This window comes from Limulus polyphemus, unplaced genomic scaffold, assembly GCF_000517525.1.
Source record: "Limulus polyphemus unplaced genomic scaffold, Limulus_polyphemus-2.1.2 Scaffold3081, whole genome shotgun sequence".
Lineage (NCBI taxonomy): Eukaryota > Metazoa > Arthropoda > Merostomata > Xiphosura > Limulidae > Limulus > Limulus polyphemus.
This window is the reverse complement of record NW_013668691.1, coordinates 35128-46818: the sequence shown is the minus strand read 5'-3', so window position 1 is coordinate 46818 and position 11691 is coordinate 35128. Positions and strand designations below refer to the sequence as shown.

General features: G+C 32.0%; 1 protein-coding gene across 1 annotated transcript in view; it reads left to right on the top strand.

The window, feature by feature from the left end:
- The window catches only part of LOC106468620 (plexin-B-like), a 69664-nt gene extending 61005 nt beyond the window's left edge, over positions 1-8659 (top strand). Inside the window, exons 29-34 of the mRNA XM_022396965.1 lie at positions 271-428; positions 1608-1768; positions 2052-2199; positions 3962-4102; positions 4549-4623; positions 6602-8659. Coding sequence (XP_022252673.1) covers positions 271-428; positions 1608-1768; positions 2052-2199; positions 3962-4102; positions 4549-4623; positions 6602-6709 — 791 coding nt within the window. The 3' untranslated portion in view covers positions 6710-8659. The remainder of the gene's footprint in view (positions 1-270; positions 429-1607; positions 1769-2051; positions 2200-3961; positions 4103-4548; positions 4624-6601) is intronic.
- Positions 8660-11691: the final 3032 nt, after the last annotated feature.

The window sequence follows — 11691 nt, the reverse complement described above, 5'->3', positions numbered from 1 at the left end:
TGATTTACTAAAACACCACAATAGTTAGAATGTACCTCAACAGTTACCTGATGCTTTATTAAAACACCACAATAGTTAGAATGTAACTCAACAGTTTCCTGATGCTTTATTAAAACACCACATTAGTTAGAATGTAACTCAACAGTTTCCTGATGATTTATTAAAACACCACAGTAGTTAGAATGTACCTCAACAGTTTCCTGATGATTTACTAAAACAACACAATAGTTAGAATGTACCTCAACAGTTTCCTTATGTTTCACCTTCTAGGCACTGAGGACACCTCTTTGGGCTCAGTAATGCCAATCATGAACACTCCAGAAGCAGAACAAGGCATGAAATACTGGCATCTCATCAAATCCATGGATAATCATAATCATCAAAGCATAAGGCCTGAGATCTTCCTCACCAGATTATTGTCCACTAAGGTACTTGTAGAAATACTTTCGTAACTGGTATTAAATAAATAAATAATGTGGTGTTAAAAAATCCTACCCTTTGTTGTAACAGAAGTAAAATTTATAAAAAGTATACTTCACCTACATAATTGAGTTCACAACATAATTAACATATATCATAAAGACATTTTTGCTAATATGAATAGCGTCTCAACTATCAATTGTATCACAGTCGTCTTTAATAGCCTTGGTCAAAAGGTCTCATCAGTAGATGTGGTTGACATGATATTATACACTCTTCTTTAATTTCGTGGAGAAGTTTTTATTGATAATAACCAGCTCTGAAATATTGTATAACAAGCAGAATATATTTTCAAGTACTTTGATAATTCAAGTGACTATATAATCAGTACATTTTCGTTCTTTAAACTTTGATTATAAAAAGGCAAGAATACATTGTTTGCACCATTGTCACATTTTAAAAGGCGAGATTACATTGTTTGCACCATTGTCACATTTTAAAAGGAGAGAATACATTGTTTGCACCATTGTCACATTTTAAAAGGAGAGATTACATTGTTTGCACCATTGTCACATTTTAAAAGGAGAGATTACATTGTTTGCACCATTGTCACATTTTTCTTATAAACATTTAATACTACATAAAATATAATAATCAATAATAATTCCAATTTTTTATTTTGTGTTTTGTAATGATTTTCCTATTGTATGGTCTTGTTGGCTAGCATGCCTAACTATGGATCTGAAAGTTCATGGTCTTTTTAGTGAGAAAGAAAAAGAATTTTACACCACCATTTGGGGATGTGGGTGCATTGTAAGAGTAACCCAAAAATTCATGGTGGGTGCTGTTGACTAGTTGACTTCCCTCTAATTCATCAGTTCAAAATTAGGGATGGTTAGTGCAAGTAACTCTTTGTAGCTTTATGTGAATATATGAAACAAAAAAAATCAGTTTTGTGTAATTATAAGTGATTAAAGGTAGAAATTCTGTAGAGACTTATTGTTTATTTGTTTAATTTTTATACATATCTTTAGCATTATAGTGAAGTGCATGCAGTGTATATTTCCCCTACTGTATATTCATTTAGCCAATCAATAAAGATTTAACTTTTGATTTCTAGTTACAGTTAAATTTCTGTTGAGTCATATACAATGTATTTTTCTCTCAGAAATTTTGTTTTGTTTTAGGGCACAGTTGAAAAGTTTGTGAATGACTTCCTGATTACAGTACTCACTGTTAGTGAAAATTTTCCAGCCTGTGTGAAATGGTTGTTTGATCTTTTAGATGAAGCTGCCACTCAGCATGGAATAACAGACCCCGAGATAGGACATGCATGGAAGAGTAATAGGTACAGAAACATCAAAACTTAACTATTTGATCTTCTAATCAGTATCATAATTCTTTGTCTATGCATGTATACACTCGTATCTGTAATCTAACAGATTAAAGAGCAGAAATTTTTCAATCTAAAATTGTTTTATAAAATGAAAGTTAATAAAGTTAATTTCAAGGTATAGTTTCATCACAGAATTCTTCTGAATTTGATAAATATTATAATTAATTTCAAGTTACACGTGACATTCAAAGAATCATTTTTCACAGTGCCCTATTTGTGATATATCTCTTTACAGTCTGCCTTTACGATTTTGGGTGAATTTTATCAAAAATCCAGACTTCATCTTAGATGTCAACAAAACTCCCCTGCTAGATTCCTGCCTTTCAGTCATTGCTCAGACATTGATGGATGCATGTTCTACAAATGAACACAGACTTGGAAAAGTATGGAGAAGTGTAATTTAGATTCTTAGAACATTTATATTGAAAATATTTTGTTTACAATGGATTATTTACCTGAATTATAAAAATTTCTGGGTTTTTATATAAAAAAAAAACAATTATTGAAGACTATCCAAAGCCATAAATGAGCCAAAGAAATCAATTTTTGACAAAATGTTTTACTCTAAAAATTGATTAAATTGCTTATCTACTTTTCTAATGTTGGTGCATTTAAAGTTGTTTGACAACTTTAAAATATCTAATTCTTAACATTTACATGACAAAATAATTTTTGATTTAATTTCTTTTCACACAGAAAAAGGACTCATGGAAAAACTTGATAACCCTGACTTTTTTCATTTATTTGTTATTCAATCAAAGCCACATTGGGCTATCTACTGTGTTCACTGAGAGGAACTGAACCCCGGATTCTATCATTGTAAATTCGGGGACAGTGAGACTGATGAATGATAATACTGTGAGGAAATCCTCGTTTTGCAATGGCCTATATTAGCCAAAGTGTATTAATCTTATTTAATGCTCTTATTTTTCATTACTGGAGACCAATTTTATGCCAATAAAAAATTGATCAAACTCTTTAAAATATTCTGGTAATTTTATCTCCTTTATTATCCTAGAAGAAAATGCTTTGCTAGTTTTATCACACAAAAACAGAAAATCTCTTCAACTGTATGGGAACCAAACAATTAGTCACAATGTACTATCTAATAGCTACAAAAGTTGGCTAGCTGACAAAAATTATATTTCCAAATAATTTGAATAATATGATTCAAAAGAGAATATGAAATTTCCCTTTTTGAGCTATTTTCACATGATGAAGACAAGTCCACCATCAGGGATGCATGGGTTATACCTATTTGTTATATGATTTTCCAACTTTTTATGAATCAGCTGTTTGAGTAATCCAGACTACATTGAGATTAGTAACACTAAAATAATTTACTGTATTTTTACCAAATAAAATTCCTTCATCCAAACTATCTGGGTATTTGTTTAAGCTTCAAATCTTAATGTTCATGTATATTATATATATTTTATTTCATTTCTTCTTTGTATTATTTGATTTATCCAAATAGAATTAAATTTGTCATGCTTGAAACTACTTTTTTATATTTTCAGTTTTTACACTTGCTTTTTGCATTTCATAACTGAGGTAATTGTATGTGTGTGTTGTATGTATATTAATTCCTAAGAGGTAAAAATGGATTTAACACTAGAAAAATGAGCCATACAAAATTCAGTTTTATGTTTTGTATGATTAACTGAGGCTATACTTCCCAATAAAAGCACTGTACTAGATAGGAATTCGTTTTTAACCTTTGAGTGCAAAAAAAAAATTGTTTCCTCACATATTTCCAAAAGAACGTGTTTAGTCAAAATAATGGATAAATTTCGTCTTCAGTCAAATTTTTATAGCATTTTGTGCTAAGGTCTTTAAATGTTGTAAACATAAAATAATTTCAAAATGGATTTCATGCATTGATTTGATTATAAATTACTTTTTTACAGTTATTAGATTATTTGGGTACATTTTTTTTAAATCATTGTTTTCACATAGTTGGCAAATATTAGTTATATCACAGCATTAAACATTTTTAATCTTCTTTGAAAAATGAGGTGCTCAGTGAGATATTTAAGGAATCTTCCACAACTATAATTCTCAGCTGTTTTATGAAGAAATAACTAAGTGTGTTTGTTTTTCTGTTTTCTTTTTGTTATATTGCAAAAATATATTTTCTTGAAGGACTCACCATCAAACAAGTTGTTATTTGCAAAGGATATTCTTCCATACAAAAAGATGGTAACAACATTTTACAAAGAGGTAGCCCAGTTACCTGCCATCACTCATCAACAGCTCAGCGTCAACTTACAGAAGTTGTCTATGGTGAGTTGGTCTAAGAAGCTCAGCCTTATTCACGAGGAAGAGTTATCTACAATTGTAGAGTAACAGCAAAGAACATGCTTGTTAAAGTAATTTTAGTACCAAGATTTCACTCCAATGAATAAGGACTAAAGCTTGCAATTAAAATAATTTTAATGTGGTATAAACCTATTTCATGTGTCTTACTGTTATATTCCCATATACTTGAAAGATGAGATTAAAAAATTAATTGATGTTAGTTGATTTGTAACCCCTCGTTCCATAGTTTTTAGTGGAGCAACCTCCAAGCTAATTCATATTTAATGTTTGCAGTATTGGAGTTTCATTTTATGAAATTTGTTTAAAATTATCAGTGCCATCTGGTTCAATCAGCTTGCAATGTGTATTAATATAATATATATCAAATAGTGATGGTTTTTCATTTAATATGTATATAATATTTTTTCTAGGTACACAGAGGTGAATTTGACAGTATGAATGCTGTGAAAGACCTTTATATCTACTTAGAGAGATACATTAAAGAGGTAATACAAGTTGTGGTGAGGTTTTTCTAGGATTTGATGATTGAAAACATGTAAATGACTCACTTAGAATGACTTATAAATGTTAACCTGGAACTATCAGGCTATTGTGTAACTAATTTTGTAGATCACATATTGGGTTTAATTTACTGTTGAAGATTAGCCTATTTGGGATAATTTAAATGACTTCCTATAAAATTGTACTTAAAATCAGGTCTGTATTTTGCTATACAAAACTAAAATAATTATGTCTGTTGAAGCCCTGGAAAAGTCTGACTTCACATCCCTTTATGGTTGAATATATGTCTAATGAATATATATATTACAGATTTTTTCTTTTTCAAGGAAGATCCAATTAAAAAGAGAATCTGTGATGTAGAGGCCTAATGCATTCGTTGATTGACCATACCCTCTGCTGTGGACTGCAGTTTCACCTATTCAAGGCTCATCAGCACTGTTTGAGTCAGCAAACTAAAGAAATAGAGTTAGGCTTCTTATAATGGTGATGCGTATATAATACCTATAGGGTTTTGAGTCCTTTTAAATCACCATGCAGTAATGTAAATGAATTTGTGAGTGTGAATAACGTAAGAACACTGTGTATAAGACATCTGTAACATATGTATATGTGTGTGTGTGTGTATGTATATATATATACATATAATCTTCAACTGTATTTCTTTGGTTTTCTGACCCAATCTGTGCTGATGTGCCTTGAATAGGTGAAATTGCAGTCCACAGCAGAGGGTACAGCCAATCAAGGAATGCAATTGGCCTCTACATCACAGATTCTCTTTTCAATCCTATCTTCGGAGAAAAAAAAAGAAATCTGTAATACATATATATACATATAATCATTAAACTGTTGGTCCACTGTATAATATTGAATAATGTTTGTTTGTTTGTTTGAAATTATGCACAAAGCTACACAATGGGCTATCTGTGCTCTGCCCACCACAGGTATTGAAACCCGGTTTCTAGCGTTGTAAGTCCGCAGAAATACCGCTGTGCCATTGGGGGGCATCGATTAATGAATTAGGTGCAACCATTCCAAGCTTTCACTTGTTGTTACACAAATGTTTAAACAACTGTATTCAATGAAATGCAATGTTCTAGCATAATCTTCTAAAGTAATCTAGGTTACCTTATAGCAATTTAAAAGGACTCAAAAACTACATAAGTAATATATATATTTGGTTTGTATAAAAACAACATGAAAAAAAGAACATGCTGTGTGGTTTGTATAAAAAAACTTGAGAAAGAGAACATGCTGTGTGGTTTGTGTAAAAATATCATAAGAAAGAAAATACTTTTGTTTTATTTGCTGTTAATCACAATGTTACAAAATGGGCTACCTACCCACATTGAGTATTGGAATCCAATATGTAGCCTCATAAACCCTCAGATTTACTGCTGAGCCACCAGTGGGCTGAAAGAGGATAAGCTGTGTGGCTTATATGTAACATTATGGTAAAGATAATACTATGTTGTTTGTATGCAACATTATGGTAAAGATAATACTATGTTGTTTGTATGCAACATTATGGTAAAGATAATACTGTGTGGTTTATATGCAGCATTATGGTAAAGATAATATGATGTTGTTTATATGCAACATTATGGTAAAGATAATAATGTGTTGTCTGTATGCAACATTATGGTAAAGATAATAATGTGTTGTTTGTATGCAACATTATGGTAAAGATAATAATGTGTTGTTTGTATGCAACATTATAGTAAAGATAATATTGTGTTGTTTGTATGCAACATTATGATAAATATAATACTATGTTGTTTATATGCAACATTATGGTAAATATAATACTGTGTAGTTTGTATAAAAACAGTACACTGAGAAGGAAGGTTTTATAATCCATTAACATGTAAAATGCATTTAATTTATGTACAGCTATTTTTAATATGGTTACTGCAAGATCTTTAAATTTATTTCTTAACATTTGATATTTTTTATTTTGTTTAGATATCGATAGCACTAACAGTAGACCCAATGTGCAGCCAGACCCAGCTAGCATACAAGCTTGAAACAGTGACCTACACTTTACAAAGAGAAGAAACATCTGTTTGCTGAAGAAAAAAAATCACATTAGTAGAATATTTAAAGTGCCAAATACAAAAGCAAGTCATCGAGCTTAAGATTTTTTTTCTTCTAAATTTCTTGGCCAAATACTTAGTTCATACATAAAATCACAATTACCAGATAGTACTGTATTAGTAAAAGAAAAAAGAGGGGTAAACTAACCTTGGTGGTTTGTTGGAGTTGAGGCTGGGAACTAAGTGTTAAATAAGAAATGGGTACATGCACCTTACCCATGTTTTTCTTCTATTACTGCTATCCTATGGATTAGACCAACTTGTATTGAAGACAACGTGCCAGACTAAAACTAACAAAATAGTAGACAACATCAGGATTGAGAAAATATAGTTTTTAAAGACTATTTGTGATTACTTGATACATGAAGATAGACGATCAGATGCATTCCATTGATAGTAATTGAAAGCCAAATAAACAATCAAATCTAGACTATTTTTTGATGAAGGAAAAAGAAGACTGATAGTTTGATACTGGTGTTGTTTGTTTGTAAAATACATACCAGTAGTTGTAATAAAACACAGGGTATTTAACTTAAATTATATATAAAGAATGCTTTTTATGTATACATATACAGAGACTTGAAATTAACAAATAGACACCCAAATTTGAAAGAACACCACTCTTATTTTGGAACTGTACATATCTCTGGCCAACTATGAGTGAAACTAATACTTTGTTGTGCAGCCTTTTACCTTTTATAGGATAGCAACATGCGCACGGATCATTTTGCAAGATCATCAATCCTGGTCTGTGTAATTGCAGTCCATTTCAGTCACAGAATCTGTATTAGGGAGTCTCAGGAAGTGGATTTACTGGACTGGAACGCATTCACAGGAATCGGTCGAGGATAACCCACATGTGCTCGGTGCGGTTTATATTCGTGACTGGCTAGGCCATGGCAGAGTTATAATGCTCTGACTTTCCTTCCACCTCAGGGGGTGTCTAATTATTTTATGTATATGTACATTCATGAATATATTTAAAATATATATTGATGCACATTATGTGTGTTGTATATATGTGTATGTGTGTGTGTGTATGTTTATAAAGTTGTGATGATAAGGGTTAATTGTAGGCAGATATGAAAGGATCTTCTATGCAACATTCCAAATTTTAGTAGAAAAGAATGCATATATATCTTAAGACTTGTATTTTTGGATAAAGAAAAAAAAGGTGTAAAAAGAATACCAAAGTTTTCTTTGGTGTAGAGTAAATGATTTTTGGTTACTTAAAATATTGCAGGCTGTTTATATATGTGCAAGCTAGGTATCATAAAATATTTTTTTTTAAATAAGCAAACCCTGGATATTTATAATGTTTTTTTTTCATTTTAAAGCTGCAAGGCCAAGGATGGTATTGCATGGTCATTTGGGGTATTATGTGATATGTTTTGAAACGATCCCTTGTAGTTTTCAAGGGTTAGTATCCATTCCATAGATAAGGGTAAATTGCTGGAGAATGGAGGATCGTTGAGTAAGTTCTTGATTGTTTAATCATTTCAGTTATTTTGCACTTGTGGCTTTAACACAGTCAAGTTTATTGAACAAAAATGAGCCCTATCTTATTTCGTCTCATCGTTTGCTGGGCTTGAGTTCTTATAATCTAACAAGTGTTTTACAAACGTTTTCTTCAGTAAAACTTTACATGGGTATGTTTGATTATAACAACGGATGGGGTGGTATCGTCTTTAAATTCCAATGAGTTTTTGTCATGTATTTAATGTTTTATTTTGTTTTTATTGTAGGTTTCTTTATATATATCTGTAGAATAATATTCTAATTAATATAATACAAGTAGTATAGGTAATTCTTTACACTTCTCTGTATACAACATGTTTGAGCTCTGAAATTGATCTTTTTCAAAAATTGTTTTGTTTGCTTATTACACAGGCCTGCAATGGTTTTATTGTCGTGAAATTTTTACATGTTTTACAGGCCTGCGATGGTTTTATTGTCTTGAAATTTTTACATGTTTTACAGTAATTCCTGTAAGCTGAATCCGAAAATGATATCCATTTTTCTCCATTACGTACATATTTTTCACAAAACATCATATATACTTTTACATAAGTGAATCATTTTCATTGAAATCAGGTCACATTTTGTTATGCTTAAAATGTTGACAACCACTGGCTATAGATTTCTCTAGACCAATCGCGACGTGAAAGTCTTATCGATCGTTCTAGAACCCACGAGAAACACACATAATAATAAATAATGTTCATTGTGGTAAGCGAAATAATAATTTGATCTAAGTAAGAGTTTTTTCTTTCCGATTTGTAAAAAGGCCTTACGTAATAGAAAAAAATGAATATTATTTTCGAAATCTGCGTATCTAAGTTATGGAAAATTAAAACCAAAACAACTTTTATGGAGTTTAAATTCGCAGGCTTGTGTTATTGGCGTTGTCAAGTATTTTTCTACAAAAACGTAACTGTACCTTTATTGTAAAATAATAAAATGCTTATAAAAATTGTTATAGGTTGTATAGTACTTTTTTGTTATAATTTACAGGAAAGGTAAAGTATTGATTAAACTACGTCAGCAAATGTGTAAAACTTTAGTGTTTGTTAGAATAATAATTAACTGTAGACTCTTGCTTATATGAGTCATGTTTTAAATTAATCCTCGAGGTTATTTAATGTCAGTAAAAGAATTTCCGTAAATAAGTAGCAATAGAAAATATTAAACATATGAACACCAAGTGAATAAAAACGTAACTGTTTGTTTTGGAATTTCGCGCAAAGCTACACGAGAGCTATCTGCGCTAGCCGTCCCTAATTTAGCAGTGTAAGACTAGAGGGAAGGCAGCTAGTCATTACCACCCACCGCCAACTCTTGGGCTACTCTTTTACCAACGAATAGTGGGATTGACCGTCACATTATAACGCCCCCACGGCTGAAAGGGCGAGCATGTTTGGTGGGATGCGGATTCGAACCCGCGACCCTCAGATTGCGAGTCGAGCGCCTTCTCCACCTGGCCATGCCGGGCCAAAAACGTAACTTCAAAATTGAAGAGTCCAGCTTCTAGCTATCTCCAATAGATGGTGGTGATGTAATGTATGTTCCTGTTTTTAAATGAAGTGTACAAAAATTAACTTCTCCAACATTGGCTTCATTTGTTTCACACAAATTGCTTGTATTTCAAAAGTGGACATATACAACGACCAGTATCAAATTTTTAAATTTAAACAAGTAACAAAAGCTGATACTTTGGTATCTGGCCGCTACACCAGGTGTGTAAATAATGTTGAAGAGTAAGTAATAAGAAAGTTCCCCGGTAGGTTAGCGGTAAGTTTGTTTGTTGTTAAGCTATCCGTGCTCTGCCCGCCACGGGTATCGATGCACGCTTTTTAGCGTTATAAGCCAACAGTCTTACGGCTGTATCACTGAGAGGATGATAGACTTGAAAACGCTAAAATTCAGACAGTGCTCAATTACTTCCGATGAACAGAGCGCCAGAAACAACAAACAAACGATCATTAAGTAAAATATGCTAAATTAGGCCTATTTAGGGCAAACGTTCATGATAAAAACCTCGCTTGACCTTAATTTTTTTGCTGCATACTTCTTAATTTGTTCATTACTAATTTCGAATCGGTTATAATTTGGTATAAACGTTCAGTGAAAACTAGCAGTAGACTTATCTTCCGAAGCAAACGAAGCGACCTATTTCTAAATCTTCTCCTCGTACCCCACTCTTTTTATAATCGTTTGTGAGAGAACATTATAATTTGAATTCATCCGTTATTTGGGTAATCTATTTAATTGATATTGTTTATTTCTTATATGTTATGTCTATTCAAACATTTACTGAAAGACAGGCGGATTATTATACGAGTAACTGTAGACTGTATATTACTACTTATGATATATAGAAGTATAGGTGAATATATTTTGACATTATTTTAGGTTATTTTTTACATACTTTTTTTTTCAAGTAAATGTTCTTGTCTTATATTTAACAGATACTTTTAGGGAAATGATAACTAGTGAATATAGTAGAGAAACGTACATTTATAAGTTAATAAAACTGTGAAATTGCATTCTCCCTAAACTAACTTGAAACATACGTATACATATACACATACATACATACATACATACATACATATACTGTGGTAATGTGTTCTTTCGTTGGACAGATTCTTTTAAATTATGTGGTGAAAACAATGTGAAGTCCAGTCCACGTAACGATAACAAATTAGTTTATTTCGTCCTTAACCTACAGGCTACTATCACTTGTAAACAGTTGTATTTGTAGGCCTAGATTCTTCACTTTCAACAGACATATATTCATTAATGGTACTGCGCAATAACGTACAAATATACTTTTTTGTACAATTTCACTGCTAACCGACCAAGTAGCTGAATATACTCAAACGTGCCACATGTGGACGTGCATTGTCGTGGAGAAGAAAGGCTTGATTTAAACGTTCCAGTTTCTGACTATAGATCTCTGCACTGACAGTTCGCAGTGGACTGAGGAGTTCGAAATGAATTACTCCTTTGATGTCCCAGATGAGACGAAGCAACGTTCATACGTTGGAAACGATGATCATCGGAGAGTTCGTGAGGCACCCAAACACCTTCTTTATGGAGTGTTCCCACATTACTTAGATATTTACGTATTGTTTCATGAGAGACATGCAATTTCAGGGCCATTTCACGAGTTTGTTGTCTTGGGTTAGACTTAACAAGAGTCTTCAGAGCATCAATATTAATTCCAACATGTCGTCTCCTTCCATCTAAGTTTTTAAGGTTAAAGTCACCTGAACGAAATTTGCTGAACCAACGTTGACACTTATGAACGTTGAAACCATTTCCATAAACTTCTTTGATATTCTTTGTGGCTAGAGGCGTTGTTTCCCTCCTTGTATTCAAACAGCATTACATGCCGAATATGTGTCTCGTCGTGTATCATCACTGAGGGATTAGAGTATACTAAACTTTACACAT